The sequence below is a fragment of the Lampetra fluviatilis genome, chromosome 11 (genome assembly GCF_964198595.1).
Source record: "Lampetra fluviatilis chromosome 11, kcLamFluv1.1, whole genome shotgun sequence".
Classification (NCBI taxonomy): domain Eukaryota; kingdom Metazoa; phylum Chordata; class Hyperoartia; order Petromyzontiformes; family Petromyzontidae; genus Lampetra; species Lampetra fluviatilis.
This window is the reverse complement of record NC_136285.1, coordinates 9471046-9494530: the sequence shown is the minus strand read 5'-3', so window position 1 is coordinate 9494530 and position 23485 is coordinate 9471046. Positions and strand designations below refer to the sequence as shown.

General features: G+C 40.0%; 2 protein-coding genes across 4 annotated transcripts in view; one reads left to right on the top strand and one right to left on the bottom strand.

Moving 5' to 3' along the window:
- The window catches only part of LOC144934899 (cadherin-related family member 4-like), a 36634-nt gene extending 35370 nt beyond the window's left edge, over positions 1–1264 (bottom strand). The window contains exons 1-2 of the mRNA XM_078861168.1: positions 1148–1264; positions 60–179 (exon numbers count right to left, since the gene is read on the bottom strand). Coding sequence (XP_078717294.1) covers positions 60–179; positions 1148–1264 — 237 coding nt within the window. The remainder of the gene's footprint in view (positions 1–59; positions 180–1147) is intronic.
- Positions 1–23485, top strand: part of LOC144934783 (semaphorin-3C-like) — a 61268-nt gene that overhangs the window by 24660 nt on the left and 13123 nt on the right. For 2 of the 3 annotated variants that reach the window (XM_078860927.1, XM_078860926.1), the window contains exons 1-5: positions 15060–15337; positions 15913–16021; positions 20451–20611; positions 20954–21016; positions 22580–22699. In XM_078860927.1, coding sequence (XP_078717053.1) covers positions 15329–15337; positions 15913–16021; positions 20451–20611; positions 20954–21016; positions 22580–22699 — 462 coding nt within the window. In that variant the 5' untranslated portion in view covers positions 15060–15328. Of the gene's footprint in view, positions 1–15059; positions 15338–15912; positions 16022–20450; positions 20612–20953; positions 21017–22579; positions 22700–23485 lie in introns of those variants that run through there. The other variant, XM_078860928.1, reaches the window with a different exon arrangement.

The window sequence follows — 23485 nt, the reverse complement described above, 5'->3', positions numbered from 1 at the left end:
AGTATTAACTTGAACGTTGCATGCTTTTAAGAAAACTGATACAGTTAAATTGGGCTTACCTTAAAATTTCCTTCATAATCCAAAGGAACAAGGTTGGTTCTCGATATAACCCCACTGCTCGAATCGATGTTAAAATATTCCGCAGAAGCCAATGGTGGGACTTGGTTAGAGATCGAATACTGCAATGGAAAAAGAGCACATTTTCTACATTGGAATGTGGCAACAGAGTAAAAAAGGGGTTAAAAACAACATTTCAATCACGTGTGGTACTCTCCCTTGGCTTTTTGCACTTTGGCTGTCGAGACTCTACTGGCACGCCATCACTTGCTGACCAAAATCTCCACTATCGCGGCAATCACTCTTGAAACATCTGAAGCCCGTCTATTCACCTCCCTGCCAAAGCCCCCTCTGGCTCTCAATACCCAATCATCCGGTCCAAAAAAGGCACTGATTAAAATTGCCAACATGTCACAAAAGCAGAAAAAAAATTCAGTCTGGGAGCAACAATGAGTGCCCAAAATAGCCGGCAAGTACAAACTGTGCTGCGCAAAGAAAAAAACGTACGAATTTGAAGGATGCCATGTCAATGCACTTGAATCATCCCAAATCATCCGAATTAGCAAAGACTGTCGGCCAAAATTTGCCCTAGCCTCATTTGAACTATGCATTCCGCCATTCTTCGTTCATGCTTTGAGTGGAAAGGTATTGAATAACCAAGGTTATTATAAACAATGACGAGGAAGCAATAGTTGAATAAGTGGAAAGGTATAATAATGGATACAAAGAAATCTCATGAGAAAGGTACCGAAAACAAATACATTATATGTGAAACCACACTAGGGTAACAGAGCAGACAGTATTGATTAGCAACACAAGTAAACCAACACAAAAACAACAGGATGCAGAATATTGTACTCAACAGAGGCCACATATGTAATGACCGCGCTATGAAGTGCGAATTTCCATCATAAACATCAGACGAAGATTGGCCATGAACCCACAGATCGCTAAGAGTATGTGAGATACATCAAGTATCTCTGAGACTAATATTTAATGATCCACCCAAATAAAACAACGTATACATTATTACAAGTTGGTCAAACTGAACTTTTGTTTAATCGGACTGTTTAGCATGAAGCATACTCACAGTCAACAAATCCCCAGCATCTGGGTCAACCGCTGTAACTCTAAAGATCGTCTGGGAGGGACGGAAGTTTTCTGTAATGTTTGCAACAGCTCCTGTGGAAAAGAAAAGGTAAAACATAAAAAACGATTGATATTTTAACGTTTACATGATCCATTAGGCCACATATTTTCTAAGACGATAAAACAATATGCACATCCATTTATTTAGCTGTCTGAGGACAGGTTTTCATACAAATACATCCATAAACCAATTGCTACGAAACTCACGACGGTTCGTCAATCCCATTGGTCAGATTTGGAGAGTGTTTGGGTCAGAAAGTGTCGGTGCTCCTATCTCCTCCTCGAGGTCTGACCATTGTGGATGAGTGAAGGCTCCATGTAGCTCCTTCCAGTGGAGGCTATTCTGCTGGCAGTGGCATGAGTAAGTAATTGCAGGGCTGCACCTTTAACCTTTAACCCCGTAAGATAATGGGGTAGCTTGCAAAATTAAATGCCTATACATTTTTTTCTTTGATTCATTCTGTCTGTTAATTGGAAACTGCAAGCTGGAAGAAGAATTAACTTTTAACAAATGCAAATTCAATTTATTAAATGTCATAGCAAAATGTCACAGCACATGACGAACCGTTGCCCTGAATTGGTGTGCACGTGGGGGCTTCATTCACTGGGACCAGGAACACCGATAGCGTTGCTGTTGCAGTGTTCGTCCGCCCTTTATCGTATACTCTTATTGACAAAATATAGAATTTCGGCGTCAGCGCGTCATCATAATCGAGCTTCCTCGAAGACGTGATCACACCAGATCCTGTCCAAGTGCAGAAAACAAATCAAATGAATTTCATAGCAAATACATATTGACACCATTAGCAGTAGTTTTTTTTAAGTAAGTAAAATATCGCAGCAAAACCTATTTAACACACAAGTAAGAAGAATCCATAATATAGGTGTTTTGGGTTAGATAGTATACATATAAATGCGTCATTAAACCTGCCACCACCCGACACAGCCAATTAGTAAGGTGTTTCACGTAAACAGAACATGCCAATTCGTCACGAGTACAGCATAGTATAGGTTTAACGACACATTTATATTTATGCGATCTAACCCAAAACACCTATATTAAGGATAATATTGGTCGTGAAAGCCGACGTGTTAAAGTAAGAAGAATCGTTCATTCGCACAGATTATAGAACACTTTCCTTCACGTGTTTGTGCTTGTAAGTACGTAATTCAGCACCACCACCTGATCATCATCACCAAAGTAATTGTCGAGTTGTCCTCGCCCCACCCACAACAAACCAAGGGCCACGATGTGACCACAGGGCTCAGATAGTTCCCACTGTCCGGGAGGGCGTGGCTTCTTTTAGCACTGGTTTTATATCCAATTTTTGCACAACCCTTTGATAATTTAGTCCAGTTTTTAATAGCTAAAGTCCATAATAGCAACACGGCTCAACATTAAAGATCGGTTCATATTGGATCATAGTATGAATGTTATCGTGAACAGCTCCCCACCTGCCAAAAAATAAGAAATGCTTTGAACATCATGGTGTTTGGAAAGCATTAGAGAGCAAACCACCTTCTGATGAATGCTCTTACCTGCAGCAATGGTGAACGCATCTGGCGTGGTGTCAGCAAAGGCATAGGTCTGTGTGTCACCAGCGTCACGATCCGTAGCCGTAACCTGCAGCACAGGTGTGCCTGGAGGTTGTTCTTCAGCAAAGTTCGTTTGCGTGAATGGAAGTGGACTGTCACCAGAGGGCCAACCCACAGAGTGTGGTGTTACAAGGCAGCTGCTTGCTATTCAATTCAATGTCTTTTATTTTAGCAGACGAGATCACGTGGGTTCTTTACTCTGTCTTATATTTTCGTTAAATTCATTGCATTTCCCGATACAAGATTAAAATATTGAACTGTGCATTGCACTTTAAAGTTATTGAGCAAACATTATCAACGCATATTTGTCTGCATGTTTTACCACAAGCAATGTGTGGTTAATGCAGATTTGATGCCTGGAAATAGGTGTCTATTTGGTGATGGAACATCCTATTATTATTGCCAGAAAGGGTAAAGTATTTTTTTTCATCATATTGGCAAAAAATTGTCCCATTGATAAAAAGTTATTTTGTTGAGCTGACAGCAATACAAAGTATATACACATCACAGCCAAACCGCGCCACGTTGTCTCGAGCAGGCCTTGTGCAGATACAAATAGCAAATTAAGGTCTGCCACTCCAAACATGTCTCGCTTTTGTAAAACCACACTGAGACATTAACAAAATATGTCCTATAATCTTTGATCCATTTTTTCATTACCACTGTGTTCTGAACTTGTCGACCGACAGTCTCCAATGTGGAGCACAAAGGCAGGTGAATATGTTTTATCACTTAAGGCTATGGACTGCCGTTGCAGATGACTCGCGTTATCAATCGAATGTAAACCGTACGATACGGCGGGAGGTATAATGTTACCTGATGATGGGGGGTTCATCATTCGTGTCAAGTATATTCACGGTGAGAGAGCCGGCGCACGTGAACTGCTGCTGCGTGCTCAATTCCCTCACCGTGATATTCAAATGCACCACCTGTGAGTGGCATCGTGAAGCATAGACATCGTAAAACATCAACGCAGTGGCGATTGTCAGTCACGCTGCCCTAAACGGCAACAACAAAAACGTAAATAGGTAACATTTTGGCCAATGGCCGTTCTTCAAAGCTGACAGATTTACTCAATAATAGTGGGAGACTGCACCGTACACCATGGATCCCTGACAAACATTTTATTTTATCTCGTGTTTTCGAGATGAACAGTATTACATCGGCATGTGAACGTTGCCCATTCGTAGATATATATTTAGGGCAATGTTTATCGACGGCAGTGTTATCAAAATAATGATGCTCGTGCACCACTGCCAATGTATCGCGGCAGAGCTGGACGAGATGTTCCCCCAGCGGAGGCTTCTCAGTCGAAGAGCAGAGAGCACGAGTCACTCACGCGGAGGTTTGCTTCGTAGTCTAGTGGTGACAGAGAGCTTCTCTCCACGGCGCCACTGGCGGGGTTGATTGTAAAGTAGCCCTTGGGTCCACCGGGTGGAATTTGAGAGACGATGTCAAACTGCAGAGGGCCGAAAATTATGAGAGAGATAAAAAAGTAAAATCCGAGAAATTCCGGCAAATTATAATGTCAATGGGGAATTAAGAGCCAGCTATCATACCTTGACAACACGGCTTAAACACATAATTGTGGGTGACTTTCCCCAAGACATCAAGGCATCGTCATGTGTTAACAAAACAAACCTCTTTTTTTTCAAGATAGCAATCTGTCCCTAAAGTGCACAGCTTAAAGCAAAAATTCTGAAACCATTTCACATACCCCCAAATGGTGCAGGTTTCGATTTGTGCCATCGAAATAATGACAGTGGTGAAGATATCACCACGTTCACACAAAAAAAATATATAAGATGAGAATCTGTCCGAATGTTTCAAATACGGTTTCTAAAACGCCTCTCCTTGTGCCCAAAAACAGCGCAAGTTTCCCTTTGTACCAGCCAGGTCTGTGTCATAACGATTGTATTTGCATATTAATAGAGAACAATGTGCATGGTGCTGAAGTTCCAGTGTTAAAATCAATAGTTATGACGTATTTCCAATAGAGTCCTGATTTACACTGCTGATTCAATCTGTGAACAGGGGATCTGCATCAGATAGTTATCAGAATGCAGTGTGCACTCGTCGAGAATACAAGACAATTTCGATTTAAAGCTTTCGTGACTGCAGGGATTCACCTTCTTGGTTCTTTGGGTAAAGTCACGTAGAAGGGAAATAATACAATAATACAAATAAAACATAATAAAATGCAATTATTTGACAGCGCTGTCTTTCTGACAGCTCTGTTTCTTCACCTGAGGACGGCTGCTTGTGTTGTGGCCGAAACGTCGTGATAATTTTATTTTATTATGTTTTATTTTTATCATTGTATTATTTCCCTTCTACGTGACTTTACCGAAAGAACCAAGAAGATGAATACTAGTCAATGTTTATTAATATATGGTCCAAATCTGTCTGCGTCTCTGGACTCGGTACAGAAATAGTGGGCATATTCATGTCAGAGAGAAAGGCCGTTGGCAGAAGCTGGACTTGGACATTGGCGGAGATTCAACAGCAATGATGGCTGTGGGAAGCGAGTTCCATACCCTGCTGTCTCCAGACGAAGGAGGCAGCAGACACGTCTTAGAAGAAATGTCTCAACGAAATATCTGATTTGTTGCATACATTGATATTGCGGTGCTGTACTTACAAATAGTGCATCCTTTTCTGGATCTGGCGCAACAACTTTGTAGACATTTTGTCCATTCGGAGCATTTTCAGGTATTGATACAGTTACGCCTAAACAGAACAAAAACATGCTTCATGAACATTCTAGCTGAGCTGTCAACTAAATAAATAATACGGAAGTTTGAACAATATGGTACATAATGTGTAACAAATAATGGTGAACATTTCCAGCGGTGATGACATATAAAATTCAGGTTACCACTTACCCTGCACAAAAGCATTTTCACAGCTTGGCGGTTCGTTCACATTCAGTATTCTTAGCTGAAGGGTGGCTGATTTTTGCACTGCTCCACCAGCCGCAGATATTGAAATGCTCACAGTGTACAGCTCTGATGCTTCAAAGTCAACAGTTGAGCCTGTGTCAAGGACCAGCTGTGGGCATACCAAAAGCAGTATTTTTTAACTGATTCATCAAGGCCATTATGTATGATTGATTTTACAATCGTATTTAGAGGTGGCTAGGTGGCTCAGAGGTCAGAGCACTTTGGGTACCAATTCAGACACCCCCCCCCCCATGATTAAACTATATTATCAAGCGTAATAACAAGGTCAGCAATCATTGCACAATAAAGACATTGCGGTAGGATTCTATTGTTGTTATGAATATGGATAAATTCCAGCTCTGATAATTTCTACCAAAAAATGATCAGTTTCCTTGCCATTATAGCAAAACATTTCTCTCTGTGGCAAGGTGGGTTGGTGCTGCCCCTGAGGGTGCATAAGAGGTCACTTGGAGAGATTTCAAGAGCAGTTCTATGATATCTCATTCCACGGACTGTTCTCTAGCAGGGGATGATGCACTGCTCTGCAAACATTCTGAAAAGAGTATTTTATGAAAGCATATAATTCATAGCACGTATTATGCGCACATATAATAGCCTATAATATATGTACCCTTTGAAGGCAGTTAATTGACAAATGTGTTTGCGTTTACTTTTAATTGTGCTTTGTCCACCAATGCCAATGTAGCATCACCAAATAATGTGTTTAAAAGTACATTCAGGAAATCTGTGGTAGATTTTTTTGTTACAATATTTTAATAACTGATCAAATATACGTGATGTAGTTTTAATGTGCACAGGCACTGTTAGAGGATTGAGACAGCATCTCAGTTGTGAGCCAGTTGTCTTTGTTTAATAACATTTGAGTGCGCACAAAAGTTGGCATTGGAATGTTCAGAGATCTAAGAATGAATACCACAGCATCTCCTCATATTTTACACAACGTATAAATACTAAAAATGTATTTAAATGTTGACAAATATCTAAGAACCTCACAGACAATACATAGGTATGCTTCTTTGGACCACTGATGCAGATACTTAATTTTAAAAATAGACTCAGTGATACTTATGAGATTGCATATCATGGTACATTAAAAAAAAAATTACTGTAATGTGTAGTCATTTGACAATATGCCTTCATACAAATTGTGCAGTTTACAAGTGCATTTTTTCCTCCGGTGATGGCTGTAGGTTCGTTTAAAAGTTCCAGTGACACTTAATAGCTGTGGAAGTTACGTTACCACAATTCACAAGTGTTACACTTATCGTGATGACGCAGATAATGGACAGGTGCCAGACGTACGACCATGCCGCTCTTTTAGATTATCCAAACAACACGTTACATTCTGAAACGATAATGCAACGCTGTCACTCACTCGTGCTGCACATTCTCACCTGCACATCATATGTGACCACAGAGCCAGACTTTATTGGTCCACTTATGAGCGGTTTTAAGCGGATGAACGCAGGAACGATGGCTTCAATCCGTGTGGTTAGTAGCGACTGTGCAACGCTGACATTGGCCACTACTTGGAAGGTTGCCACGGTGGTTGCTGGAGGGGAATTCTCCACCAGGTCGTAACTAGCTTTCAAGCTCTGAAATTCTACGTTTGGAAAGACATAATAATCTTAGGGGATTTTGCAGGATTTGACATTATCCATTTGTTTCTGTACACTTGTTTGAACGGCACTTTTTTTTTTATTTCAAAGCGAAATGAGTTTAAGAGTTTTGAGAGTTAACAGAAATGTATTTTTCTCAGGTGTCATATTTAGCAACTGGTGTATAGAAATGCTGATTATTTTTATATGGCTCCATACTTTTGAATGTATTTTACTGTAGTACATAAAGTTAATGTCTTTGTAACTAAACAGTTACAACAGGTATGCTTCATACACTAAAAACAACATCCTCTATTGTGAATCCAAATAGAACTTACCTAAACCATCAGCTTGAGCAGATGTTACATCTACAAAAATCACAAAAAGCAATATTATGTTATACATTTACAAGTGCCGTAATATTATTAAATGAAGTACATGATTTGTAATGTATGAAAATCATAGTTTCCTTACCTGCTACAGCACAGATGGTTAAAACAAACAGAATCACATTATTTCGATACATTTTGAAATATAATGCTAATATTTATTACTCATGAGAAACGAATTTTCAACCACAAACAAGTCTTGTCTACAAAGTAGGCACTGATGCAATGAAATTTCGGTGAGATCCCGACCTCAACAAGGCGCAAATGCTTTTTGGTCATTTTATAAGCGAGGCAGTGTCTTCATTGCCGTGACATTCAGTGACATCACTGAGTCTTGTTTTCATAAAGGTAATCTGTGTTTCTTAGCATTTCAATTCAGAGGCTATGGCAGCTGAACTTCTGCATACGCTACGTGTAAGGTCATGGAAGTTTGCAGACACTTTCGTTGATATAGCTACTTATGATCATGTGGGGTTATGGCAACAACATCTAAATATCCAATTTGGATAACTATAATTAATAAATAAAAAACATTAAAAAAACACTCAGACTGGCAGACCCAGTCTTTGTTTATTTTTCAAAATACACCCAGGTTTTAATAAGTACAGTCCAACAAAGGAGCAGATTGCAATTTACAAGCATAAAACATATTATCTCATACTACAACTCTAATTTACAACACAGGTTAGAATATGGAATAATAATTATTATTATTGAAATGATATAGTATGAAATATAATTATAATATGTGTGTATCATATTGGTGCATTTATTGGATTTTGCCTGAAACATTTGCATTAATATCCCCAAATGTGTCCATACATTTTAGACTATTTTATTTAAATAGCTAAAAGAACAATTTCCCAGGCCAATGCTGCCTTTTTGACAAATTTTTATTCAATAAACAAATATATACCGTGTATAACTCTCAAGTACTTCCATTTTTTTTATTATCCCAAAGAAAATTAAAACTCAATTAACCAGTTATATTGAGTTAATTATTGCCTTGGATTGCATGGCACGATCGCACTTGTTTGCCCAGGGATTTGTTGGCCACAATTGATCCCAGGAATGGAATGCTTGTTGCTAGCAACAGTTGTCACCCAACAAGCGCTGAGCTAACACCCTGAATATGTTTTTAAAAGGGCTTCCCGGTCACACTTATGGGGATGACTTTCTGCTTAACGCTGGCTTACGATGTGCCCTGCTTTTGGCAGTATTTAAAGCATCACAAGGCCAACGGTCGTAGCGATAGACAAAGTCATAGTTGCTTTCACAAAGACCTTGCTGAAAAATATGCAGTGCAGAGCAATATTGGTTTATCGTTTAACATTATGGCTGTTAAATGCCTACATAAATTACAGCTTCTGTGTAAGTGTACGAGTTGATTTAAATTGCGCATAATGTTGCGATGAAAATATTTATTTTATGATGGCTCAGGCTTTCTCATTTCAATATTTTGGTCAGGTTTCATGAACATTTTTTTGCAGAAATGTAATATATTTTGCTCTGTAATCACTCCAGGATTTAGCAGGGTGGAGCCTGTGTAGTGTTTGGATAGGTGACCGCCATGCATGCCAGGTTGTTCTAGGCAACTTCAGTGCTGCACCACAGTGTATTAAGCGGAAGGCAGTGCAGAATAATGTATTACAGGACCGTATGTCTAAGATTCCACGGCTACAGTCCCCACCCCATAAATCAATAATCCCCCATGATGTAAAGAGGCCCTCATCCAGCAGTGGATTGACAAAACGGCTGTACAATTACAAAACACGACTGTTTTCACTTACTCTACTTCGCTGCTGATATTGTTGTACGCGTATTTAAAAACAGCTAAATAAGTACAGACCAAATTTAAATAATGTGACGACGATCATATTGTTTTTAAAGTCATGGGTAATAGACTCGGGTGTGCAGAAGTTAATGAAAAATGTAATTTCGCCATGGATATAGATGTAATATAACATGCCCTTTACTTTTTAGTATACACTATGAGACAATCTGCATTATTTTTAGATGCTCTTGTACACAAAGGCATTGGCATCTACGTTCACAAAGCATTACTGACACATGCAGAATTAGCTATTACTTTATATGCACACCCAGATAGAATTACCAGACGCATGCACATGCAAGAGCACAAACGTGCACGCGCACACACACACACACACCGTGGCTCGAAATGCCACAGCGATAGCATTTTATAATAACTTACAACTACAGAAGATAATTTGATGTAAGAACCATACCATGCTTAGTCAAGAAACACAAACTACAACACTTGAGCAATATCTAGCATTAATGCACAATGAGTCAATACATATTGTGTTCCAAATAACCAAATGAATATGCCAAAAATATACCACCACATATTTGTCCCTCCACAATTTGGTATATATATATTTAAACATACCATCAGTCACACAGCATTCTGGGAGTGCATAATTGCAGCAGTATTGGTTTAATACCAGAAAACTTTGGACTGGATTTGACATCCAGTGTCTCATCAGCTGTCAAACACTGCCAAATTGAGGCTTATGTATATCTGTTATGTGGGTGACTGGGACTGGTGGTTTGGTCAGGTTAAGGTATGTTTTGTGTGGGGGTGCATATCGATGTATTATTGGGTCATGTAGAGAAATCAAGTCGATGATATATTAATGCACCAACCATTAAACATTTGCTAAGAATGTGGGAGTAGTTCATTTGGTTTAAATTGCCAACGTAGCATAACCTATCTTTAATAAAATGCCAACAAAATATGGACATTGGCGGGTGAAAATAATAATAAAAAAATATATGAAAAATTCCATTAGGAAACCTAACTCATGAATGTAGGTTACTGGACAAATCGCATTGGAGACGAGTATGATTGTAGGAACTCGTCATGTTTTTTTTCTCAGCTCAATAATCCCTTGAGAAAAACTTGTTAGATCCCCTAAGTTGGTAACAAAACACTGTAACTAGACCCTATAGGTCATGGGCGGCAGTGTCTGAACATCACGTTAACTGTAAGCATGCTTAAGTTTATTGCTATCTGTCTGGGCGAAGAAAGGTCATTGAAACGGTGTAATGATTTCAAACTGGAGTCTGCACCTGTTCCATTTAGTTAAACGAAACACTTGCTGTTTTGGCTGACAGGACACCGGTAATGCCCCTCATTTCATTGGCAAACTTTGTGACACATTCTGGAATCTCGCTCTGCGGTGTCCAGACTTTAAATAGTGTTCAACATCACAGGGGTGGAAAACACCGAGTCACATGTCATGTCGGCTTACTTTTTTTGTGTTTGAAAATATACTGTAACATTTACGCAATTTCATTATCTCAATGAAATTCTAAGTGAGAATAAAAGCGAATTCGTCTCGTAATTGCATCACTATATAATGAATGAAAATGTTCATGCTTGTGTTTTTTTGGTAAGAGAATGGGTGGTCTAGCGGTCACAACAAACTACTGGGCTTTTTCCCTGCAGTTGATCGTTTAACTGCAGTGTTTCCAGGGATTTTGTTTCTTACCAAAGGTCCACCATCTGTAAAGTGGAAATTAAAGCGCTTTGAGATTTCATCACTCACAAAAGAAGGCCATTTTGTTCCGGTTGAAAGTCGCTTGCAACTAAAATTACTGAAAGCATAGCCTGCACATAAAAAAACACACTTACGTCTGTGTTACTTTTAATGTGTCTCCACATTGAATCAGATGTTTAAAAAAAAGTTGTAGACAAAAGTGTAAAAGAATACGCGCAATAATGTTTTGTTCTGTACTTCTATCTACACATATCTCTTGAACGTACAGTCCCTACCGACAACGTGTGGACCAAGTGAAAAAAACAATTCAAGCACCAAATATTTTCATCAACACTCACCGACCCACTTTTTACCACGAGTGCCCATTCCGGTCACATTTACTGACACAGTTATAGTGTCGGGTTTTTTTTTCTCCCCCCCCCACCTTCCTCGAAATAGGAGTGCCCTTATAAGAAGACAGCTGCGCTAACGGCCAACACTCATTTACGCCTAGCCAGTGTCACCTGGGCAACCAACACTGAGCCTTTATTGAAGGCAACAAGCATAGGCGATGTGGAGGGCCTTTTGTACGCGAATTATAAATTGAACAGCCCACCGTGTTGTGGCATTTAAGACACAGTGAAAGCTTCACTACGGTACAAGATTAATTGACCTTTTCCGATGTAAAAAGGAAGGGCAATTGTGTGTGTCCCCCCATCCTCCACCACCCACAAGCAGGACAAAAGCCTCCAAGAAACTGAACACAGCCACAACATATATTACCAGTAAGTGGTTTCAACCCATGTTGATTGGGCACACGCAGCCCATCGCAGGAGCTGCGATTGGTTGCATGTAAGCTTTTTTCCACAATACAAAATAAAGAAATAAAGTACTTGTCAGAATGGCAGAAACAAACCAGTGATTATCTTTGGTTTAAAATACAAGCGTTTGAAACAGTTTAGCTGCGGTAAGTGAAATGTATTTGACAAATATGGCCCAATATCATGGATATGTATTTATACACTAATTTGACGTTTGCTAAGATCAGCTCACCTTACAATACCTGCGCCCATGTATAATTGGCACTATGTTCTGGATTTGTGATGTCGTAGTATCATATCACAGTTTAGTTTATGCACGTACATTATTGTGGTATGTGTGCATTGTTTAATTGAAAGTGTGAAACAGTAACAAGTGAATCAGCAACATAAGCTAGAAGATATGTTGCTGATAAAATGATGTTAATCTTGTATTTATAATTTTAAGTTGTTTTCATGTTAGTAGTGGCAGAAAGCTGTTTTGAGGTAGCAGAGTAAGTTTAGCGATGCCCCTCGATCCTATTGCCCTCCTCATAACAAATGTTTATTTCTAAAAGCTCTTCTCCAGTTTAGGTTATATATACAGAGTATTGTTGTTTTGCTGTGTTCATCATTCAACAGAAATTGTTGTTACCATCAAAACTAACTTCAGTCCCACGGTTTCCTCATGAATATAAATGTTTTGCACAACTCAACTGTGACTGTACACACGTAATGCACTATTCTTGTGCTAATCATTAATACATCAGTGCTTCATTATGAAACAAATACAATAAGTCACAGTATCGTGTACAAACATTTATATTTTAATTTGAATGTGCAAGATTGCAATGTAATCTTCACATCGCATTTTCACGATAACGACGTGACGTCAGCATCAGTAAAAAACAAAGAGAGGCATTACTTTGCCGTACTTCTTGATCATCAGGTGTGAACATTCCAGACACGTTTGCGAGCCATCAAGAATTATACCTTTAAAAAAAAAAACAGCAAAAAATTGCCTGGTAACATATGCGACTCACACTGCCGCGACCTTTTGAGTTTTGGGCATGACCTGCGCGATTTTCACCGAGTAATTTTGTTATCGGTTGCCATGACCAGAAGAATGTAGCATGCAATGCATGACACGCAGTGACCTCCACCCCGGCCCCCACCTCAAAGGCACAAAAAGCACAGAAGCATTGTGACCAAAGTCCTTTTTTTCTCTCTTTTGAGTTCATAGGACTGGTGGAATGTTTATGAAATCCACTGACTGTAAAGTCGCATTCGAACGTGCACGTTTCCACCGTGTGCCAAGGTCAGGGACAACAACAGCGCCACTTGTACACACATTGCAAGGTATACCAGCCCTGAACTGCATTTAAAATGTCCTCTCCGTAGTTCCCACAGTCGTGGGGCTTAAGTAAATGTGCAATGGGGAATTAGTATAAAATGCACGTCCAATTGCGTACGCGCAAGTTATACAACCAGCTGTTATGAAATGTATATGTTTAATTTACACATTTGAGGCCATAAGAAACAAGTACAGGAGGCGGACTTATACAGTCATTGCATATATAATAGGATTGTTACGCATTTATGGGGCTTCTCAGTAAGCCTTGTAAAAGGGGCAAATATGTATCACATTCAATCTTCTGTTATTTGTTATTTGCGCTAGAGTGGTGGCACTTTGCTCAGCGCACTGCGCTACGAAACCGGTAGGCAGGAGTGAAATTCTCAGCCATGGCTCGCGTCATATTGGTCCCGTGGCCCCTCTCTCACCAAACTGCCCTGACCAGCATCGTGAGGTATGGTCGAACAACCCCAATGATCAACACAGTGCGGAAAGGCCTTCGTCCAACACTATGTATGCACATATGTTGAACTTTTTTTGTACTGTACGTTTGGCAACCGTGCTAATCGGATGGGCATGTGAAGGACGGCAGTCCTACAGAAATGCGTTTTCAATATCGAGTTAAAAGTGCATAGCTCCAGTGGCTTCCTAATATCGGAAGGAAGAACGTTCCAGACAGCTGCAGAAGCGCATCTGAAAGTGCGCGATACAGCGACTTATTTTTTCGATGGCCAGCCAAAAGCTTGATGGCTAGCCGTCTGTCAACACTAGATCGACAAATGACAATGAAATATGATTTTTAAAAAAATATTATTCGTTTTACTTGTTGACAGTTTACAAATAAGCCTAGCATTTAGGTGACATTCGGTTGTGTTTTGGTATTTTATTACATTAAAACACAAATCCCTGTAGGTACATTTAGAATTCTGTATGGTTCAAGGTTGAAAACCGCAACAAAAACTAAAAACTCGTGTAACATGACCATCTAGAATCCCCTATCTTGGAGGATGTTGCCTTGGGTCACTGACACATTTCTTGGTGCCACACACGCGATATGAAGTCACTTGCTTGTACAACGTCAAAGCGGTATGAATCTCTTAAGCTGGTTCGGCGTGGAAACTGAAAGGCAGCGCATAGACGAGAAGAAGAATGCCGATTGGTAAGTAACCGAAACTCGTTCAAGATTTAGAGAAAGCTCATCGGCATGAGAACCACCCCGTTTGTGGGATTAAGTGGCCGAATGTATCGCGATAACCTGATCCGTGTCAAAAACACAAGACAGGCAGCCTGTTGTAATAAGGGACTACAGTCGTGGAATAATCTGCTTAGTACTAAATACCCAGTAGACTGAGTTCTCACAATTGTCGTGGACATAAACAGACGAATCATTGTTTTCCCATGAAATGTATACACTTCGTTATTTTCCCCGCGTTTAAATTTTACAGTCATAAAAAAAAACAAGCGTACACATTACACTAGCAGGAAAGCCTCCGCGTCGCTGGTTAATCATCAACTCGCCGTTTGAATATAAAAAGGGGGGTATTAGGTGGGCTAAAGAGGGACGCCTTTTCTGACAAACTTTTGCAACAAAAAAACGTAGATTTAGACTTTTACTTAAAAGCCACAGAAGACAGGTTTGTTGGTGGCCACCGGGAGAGTCGGCGGACGAATTTTGACGAAACAATTTTTTTTTCTGTGCGCCATCAAACTCCGCAAAGTGCTCTTTTAGAAAAATAATAGCCCATGGAGAGAGCGTGCGATTAGGCGTAGCTACAGAGGAAGACGGCTTGCACGTGGTGTGTGCGCTGGGTTCACAGTCGTGCTCGCTTGTTGCATGCAGCAGGTGAAAATGCCACCGGCGGTTTAGCCACACCATGAACTAACATTCGCTTTTCCGTGGGGCACCTTAAACTTTGAAGATGTGCACGGTATGTATATTATTATTATTTTTATTGTTATACTTTTTTTTGCTTTACGCCTCCAAACTCTGTCGTTTTTTTGGAATTACGTGTGCCTGTGTGTGTCATCGTGCAGTTGACATTCTAAAACCATTTTTTTTTCTCATATCATTGGTAGAGGTGTTGTATATTTGTATATATACACACGCTTATTAGCACGCCTCTCAGGGCTGGCCCTGCTGTTTAGTTTGTCTTGCTTTTAGATCTTGCGGGGCTGTCAACTGATCTGTGTAGATGTAAAAATAGAAGCGCATGATCGTATTCTGTTTAGTCACAGGCTGCGGCGTGTGCGCGGCACTGATTAGGGGCTCAGAATAATCACCATTCAGACAGGACGTGAATTAGAATTCGCTAGCAGCTGTTCACCGTAGCCGCCACCCCCCCAAAAAAAATATTTTAATAGCATTCCGTTACAGATTTCACTTTTTTGTAACAATGTTTCCGAGCATTCTGCTTCGCTCCCTAACCACCAGAGGTTTGTGGGCGCTGTGAAAAAAAACTGACCGCGGTAACTTTTTTTTTAAAACGTGTTCTGATCAAACCAGAGGTGTCAGAAAATGGATTGCATCGCGCTGCTCCTCACGCTGGCTATCGTCTGCGCCGGCGGTACGGCTCGACAGCAGAAGGTGCCAAGAATCCGCCTCTCCTTTCAAGGTACAACATCTTTCTCTTTCCGTACTCAGAGAGTTGTTGCAAAACACGTCGTGGGCGCGTGAAAAAAAAATTACAAAAACTGCTATGGTTTAAAATGAAGAACAATGATTTCCTGTCAGTGTTAGCGCATGTGAAAAAATACGATTTTTGTATTCAACTAAAAGTAAAAACAACGAGCTGTACATGTACTTTATTATTATAATATGCAAACAGAGACTGTGGGTGGGTGGGGGGAGACAGCATCTCTATATGGTAAATGAAGCAATCAAGTTTTCCTGGAGTCGTTCAGAGAAATCCAGGAACTGTGCTTTCCTTGTCACGAAACTTTAGGTTTACGCACTGTAGGTGGCTAAGTAGGATCAGCACCGACTGAGCTGAAGAAAACATTCGGCCTTAATCAGCCTCCTTTGGAAAAATATCTCCTCGCACTTGTTATTTTGTCCCCATTGTGGGAGTATTTTTTTTATTCCGCGCGAAGAGAGAAAAAAATGGGACGTGCGGGTGAAATGAATGTACGTCTTTCACGAAGAGTGCCCTCGTTAAACTTCACTGGCACACTCCCCAAAACGTCAAAAAAGCGCCTCTCCTTTAACCCACCAGTTTGGAATGCCTTTCTAAGACCAACTGCTTTTTTAAGATTCAATGGGAAATACTGGTGGTGGCTTTCATGAAATAGGAAGTCCACAGTTCAATTGTCGCCATTCACGCTAGACATTTAAAACAATTAATAGGCATGAAAAGAGCTTGAAATAATACATCTGTGAGGAACTTATGTCACTCACAGATACAGACACAACGTGATAACCGTTTGAATTAATGTCTACTTTTAATCGAATTTGTCGGGATGAAAATGTGGCTTCATACAGTAAAGGGCAATGAATGAAATTGTGAAATGCTGCTTTGCAAAAAGTTATTATCCACAGCAGTCCATTTTCGAGGTCCTAGCTCCATAAATGAAATGTAAATATTGCCTTCTGAGTTTACACTTTCCAGCACTTTAATTTTTTTCTAGAGGAATTCACACCAGTGGGAGAAAGGCCATTGCATTACATTTTATAACTTTTCTTTAAAATACAATTTGTCATTTCGAAATTTGAGGTTTTTCTTGACCTATCGCACTGAAACGTATAACTTAATAACAGTACTTGATGAATAATTACATTACATTTTGGAAATTTCCTGTGCTCAACTGCATAATACCACGTTGTATAGAGGATGTTGAGAAATTAACAAACTAAACAAGTAAAAGAAAGTTGAAACGATGTAAAAGCACGTATTTGCATTAGAATCGAGCAATAGCAGCTAAAACAAAAATACCTTTGTTCAATCGACTTGGCTCTAAATGTATGAGGAGCACATGATATTGTAAAATAACATGGTGGTACTTAAGGCTCTACCTTTGTCTAAAAAGGTCACAGTGCGGTCCAAAGTAACAAGTGCCATATACAGCCCTTCCTTAAATCGAATTCTCTCACGGTAAACACAGCTACGAATTGTACCGCTGCATGTGACTAATCCACTTCACAGGGTCAATTCATAAGTATAAAAAAAAAATGTTAAGTTCCTATTGTCAACATATCATACTGTACTGCTGATCACCCATGGTCAAGCAACTTCTGGATGAAGCACTTATGAGTTGCTGCCATATCGGATGATACTTTAGGCAAAAATAATAAGAGATTATAACTCATGATCGATTTGTTATTTTCATCAGCCATGGTCAAATCAACTTTTTGGTGAATGGCCAACCCACTACGTGTAAGTTTACATGAATTATTCGACCATACTTCACCAATCTGGAAGACTTTGCTTTTTTTTCCAAGATTTTTCTGTTGCGTGTAGTCACTTTAAGATGTTTCTTGTTCATGTTTTTGTTTTGTTGCAGTTGCACCCGAGTCAAGAGCCGCATGGCTCACAGGGTTATACCTATTAAATAAAATTAAACTGAAATCTGGTCAGTTCATGATGGGTCCAGAACATCATCCCCGATATCAATAAATAATGATAATAACCCCGGCTGGGAATAAAACTCAGGTCTGTGGGTTTCTTGTACAGCACACTAATATTCGAGCCACCGTTCCAACCCATCGTGTTTGTTGTAAAATTACTTCTTTAAAAAATATATACCAATTGTACTGTTACATACGTTGTGAAATAGCTGGCCAATGTTTAACTGCTAGATACTCGATGCCTAATGACTCACAGTGCAAGCATTAGTGCACGCTGCTTATTTACCTATTGCAATAACTTAACGTTCATTTGGCCAAATTGCCAGAGATTCTCCTGCTCCTGCTGGAGACCACCCAAGTAAAACCTGTAGTCTATCCAGTGGTCACAAGAGTTAATTAAAGTCCTTTCATTCATCTCTGCACTGGATTGAAACTCATCGTCCCACTGGATTTACACAACACTCCGGCGTACCACAAAGCTTTAGTTCACAAAGCCATCTTAACTGGTCCACAAGCAATGTCGTTTTTAGAAAGGCTTACACTTCACAGTTTAATATTATCGCTATATAGTGTTTCTTAAACGTTTCTAAATTACTTTCTTGCTGCACTACTTGTTTAAGTAAAAACTATTTAATTTTTTTTTATATATAGCTCTTTTTTCCAGGAGCGACTGGCCACAAATGAAAGCTCAACGAAGTTGATGATCACGTGGAAATGTATTGCAGCTAAATACTCTAAACGCATGTTTCGAAATGTTGAAAGAAACATCGGAAGACCTGAAAAAAAATCTACACGACTACGGGGATAACATGTAAACTCCAAATATATAGACGCCAGTGTCAGGATCGAACCTACGACCTCCTTCATACCAGGCGAGGGAGTTAACATCTCACCATCGTGGCGCCTTGAGATACTGCCGCGTTGCAATTGTTAGCACCCTGGACTTGCAATTCAGAGGTCGCGGGGTCAATCTCCTGGTGAGGCAGGACAAACAATGGGCGAGCTTCATAAATCCCCCAGCCTCTGTTCACCCAGAAGTAAAATGGGAACACCTAATTTAGTTGGGCGACTGGCACGTTGTATGTGGTGGGGTGAAGTGTGGGTATCCCCACTTCTTTTGAGATGTCTGGCCAGTGGAGGCCCTTCCGACAGCAGTGGCGTGAGAGAGTGATTTTGCTCTTCGGGTTCATTTCATGGACTTTGTCTATTTATAATAAAATTCTTGAGGATATATATATGAGCTGTGTGTGAAATGATGATGATTTTACAGGTTACCTGGAAAATTAGAAAAAGCTAAAAGTGTTGCATCAATGAGAGTTGGGAGGGTGGAGGATTAGACATTTTATGATATACAATAAACCTTACAATCAAATATTCTTCTTTTGTTGCATTCAAGTTCTGCCGGTTCTAGATGTAAGTACATGAAACGCATTTTTCCTTTTAAGCTTTTTTTTTTACTCTTTGTGACCGGATGGAATTTTATACCTTCAGTATTATGTTACACTAGTACAGTATACAAGGACCATTTATTCACAGGTACCTGCCATGGAATAACTAATGTATTTAAATAAAACAAATAGCAAGTATCTGCATTGCAGCAAGATGCATTGCATGGACATATATTACGCGTATACTGCATTCACTTTACAATTACGGTACTCTATACAACCGGTGTGTAGGTATATCCAGAAAACCAATGTGTTTTTGGATTAGTCCATCAAACTAAAAATAACAGGATAACATGTTGATGAATGGCACATACATACTGTGGTCTGTCTATGCTTGTGTGCAGTGTTGGTCTGGTCTTGTGTGGTGTGTCCACATATTTTTTTCTCTGCCCAAAGGGGTTTAACTGCGCCAATACAGAACGATAAAAAAAAACACAAGAGTGCAGAGTGGCGCCTTTGGGTGCCATTCCCATGGTTATTTGCCAACCACTCCACCTACACTATGTCAAGTTGAAGCACTACACGAATTGACACCAGGCTATTCTTTCCCTCCATGTTTTGAAAGGATGGCTAAACAACAAAAAAACTGGCTTCATCTTTAAATCATTCGGTCCACACATGGTGGGACTACATACTACGCGAGGGTTGCAAACTCATGTCCATAACATTGTTATTTGCTCAATTTGTAAGGTAATCATAATGTATAACACGTCTGTATGATCACGTAAACGTGTATATGATTCGCATAAGTGTGTTTCATAATTCTACTACACAAATGAAATCAAGATAATAATGACTAACTTTGTTTTTTTTTATCTTGGCATCTTGTTACCTGTGTTGTCGTGGGGGTTTTTTTTTTAAACAGTACACTTTCATGAAATGGTGGCTAACTTTTTGGCAGCCTTTCAAGAGGTATTAAAAGCTGCCACCGCACGCTGTGTTTCATGGCTTTGCGTCTGGGAGATCTTTAAAAAAAAGAAATGGAGTGAAAGAAGGAATAATTTTTTTTAAATGTGTTCTGCCTACGCTTAGATCTCCTGGCAACTCAGTCTTCAGAGCACTTGCACCCAATGCATGGCTCATCGGATTATCACATCCTTCTGATGGACGAAGACAAGGACAGGATCTATATCGGAGCAAAGGATTACGTCTATTCACTCGATATGAATAATATCAGCAGGACGCCTCTCAAAGTAAGCTATTTGATATCGGCTCGGGCTTTGTTTTAAATACCATCAAAGGCGTCTAAAAACGGATTTACTGCTAAGGTCCCAGATCGTCTATTGTGCGATATTCAAATCGTTAACCGTGCCTGAATCTATCTAGAGGGAGATTGAATGGGTGAACTGTCCCTGTCAATTACTCACAATCTAAAAGTCCACCACCACCTTCAAAAAAATGACCGCTTTTAAGAGCTCCTCTGCATTGGGAACCGCTCCCTGAAAGAGAAGTGAAACAGACACTAAAAGAAACGACTACCGATTGCGCAGACGTGGCTTGCTGTCGACAGCCATTAACATGTTAACACATTTCAGGTTCATTGGCCGGTTGGGCCACTGAGGGAAGAAGAATGCAAACTGGCTGGAAAAAATCCCCAAGTAAGCAAATGTGTGGGTCTCTGATTACGCGCAAACTCAACATTACGTGACGATCTCTTAATAAAAAAAAACACTGTGGCTTTTATAGGATGCAGTAGTTGGAATATGTGATTTGAATTCATATTTGTTCAGTTATTATACACGAGGAGTGGTTAAAAACAGGATTAAGATTAAGGTAATAAAGATTGCCAATATGGACATTAAATCCACCTTGCCCCGAGGGGCCATATTTGTATGGCAATAACAGTAACTTAATTCGTGTCATGGATCACTAACTACAAAACAAGTAAGCATTCGTCTGTTTAGACTTTGATGTGCAGTACTGTTAGCAAAAAGTTGTCCTTTACATGCATATACGGTACACGTTCATATTGAGCACAATGTCGCATGGATACCATTCGCTGGGAACTGTGGGATCGGTGGATATGTCAACGTTTATAAAACATGATCGTGCACAAATAGGGCACTGGACAAAAAAACCAGAGCGAATGAGGAAAACGGTTGTTGAGGGTGCTGTAGAAACACGTTAGAGTGTGTGTGAGATTAATAAAGAATACCTTGATAATTGGTTCTTTACCCTTCTATCTGGCAACAAAACTGACACCTTTTTACAAGGAGTCATGTTTGCATAGACCGCAATACCTGCAGTCATAATACAAACAAAATAACATAACTCTGATAATGTGCACTGTCCTTGAGTTGTGCGCCTTTTGTTATTTTGTTTGTATTATGACTGCAGGTATTGCGGTCTATGCAAACATGACTCCTTGTAAAAAGGTGTCAGTTTTGTTGCCAGATAGAAGGGTAAAGAACCAATTATCATGTTTTTACTGGCAAATGAGGTTCCCATAGTGTAGATGCTTGCCCCGAGCTCTCATACTCTGATGGTGCATTGTCTTTGAGTTGTGCGCCTTTTGGCGTCATCTGGTCCAACCCGTGTGAGACTAGGCTCTAAGGAAAGCTGTCTCGGGTGTGGACCAATCAACTTCAAGGACAGTGCACATTATCAGAGTTATGTTATTTTGTTTGTATTATGACTGCAGGTATTGCGGTCTATGCAAACATGACTCCTTGTAAAAAGGTGTCAGTTTTGTTGCCAGATAGAAGGGTAAAGAACCAATTATCATATTTTTACTGGCAAATGAGGTTCCCATAGTAAAGAATACCTTGTTTGAGAAGGTCAGATTTGTGAACATATCTTGAAAGTGACACATTATTTGCTGATAGTGCATTGTCAGTGGTGGACAAGCACAAACAACAACATTAAACACATTCTTCCATAACACGGCCATAAAAGTAAAGTAGATAACAGACAATGTTTCGGGCAATGACCCTTTATGTTTGGATATTTTTTAAAATAGAAAATAACAAGTCACAACATGAATAAATGCACTACTTAGTATGAGCAGCTAATTGATCAGGGCAGTTTGATATGCGACGTACTCTTCCAGTACGATGTGCAAAGCATTCATGTGCAAACTGCATGCAGTAAGGTGCATGCACGAGCAGCACTCTGCATATCCACTGAAGAACCGCGCCTCACTTTGAGGAATTTTTTTACAGGATGAATGCGGGAACTTTGTACGAGTCGTGCAGTCATTTAACAGGACGCATCTGTACATCTGCGGCACCGGGGCTTTCCAGCCCATTTGTACTTTCGTCACCCATTCGTCTCTTGCACAGGTAAGCGACTTGGTATTTATTAGCAATGTTAGTGCGTGCGTGCGTGAACGCCCTTGTGCTCTTGAGATCGCTCTGCGATGTGTTTTCATGGTTGTTTACGGTGGTGCGTTGCTCGTCATGATGTCTGACGCTTTTTTGCATCCATGTGCTGAGAGCTTCTCTTGAGTTCCTCAAAGTAAAATATTCGAACGGAACAGTGCCTGAAGAAGCTTCTAGCACGTGGAGCAAAAACGTTGGACGTAATGCTAAACAGTAGATGGTACAACCCGAGCACACATAAAGGAGTTTTATAAACAAAACTTTGCCAATGTGTGGATTATCGTTGACTTGCTTTCTGTTATTTCAACGTGCAAAAAAATGTTTAACAATACGAACGATGTGCCAACGTCACATTACATAATACACACATTATACAAAGAGGCAATCCAGAACTTATATAAAACCACGAAAGCAGGCATTTCTATTTAAATAAATACATAATAGTGGCTTAAATAAAATGGTTTCCCCCTGAAAAAAGTATTGGGGAAGTGCTAATCTCGTGCTATAGCGCTGCGCGAGTGGTGAAAATTCTACTCTCATGGTAGGGAGAGAATGTCCATAAGACAACCACCGTTGACTTCCCACAAAGGGGTTGGCTCATAATTCATCTGAGAGGGCTAAACAGCTAAGCCGACCCCTGACTGGGATTTGAACTTGCAACCTTCCAATTGCGAACTGCACGCTCTAACCACAGTGCCACCCAGTTGAATTAAAAGATGCCTATGCTGCACAATACTACATGGCTGC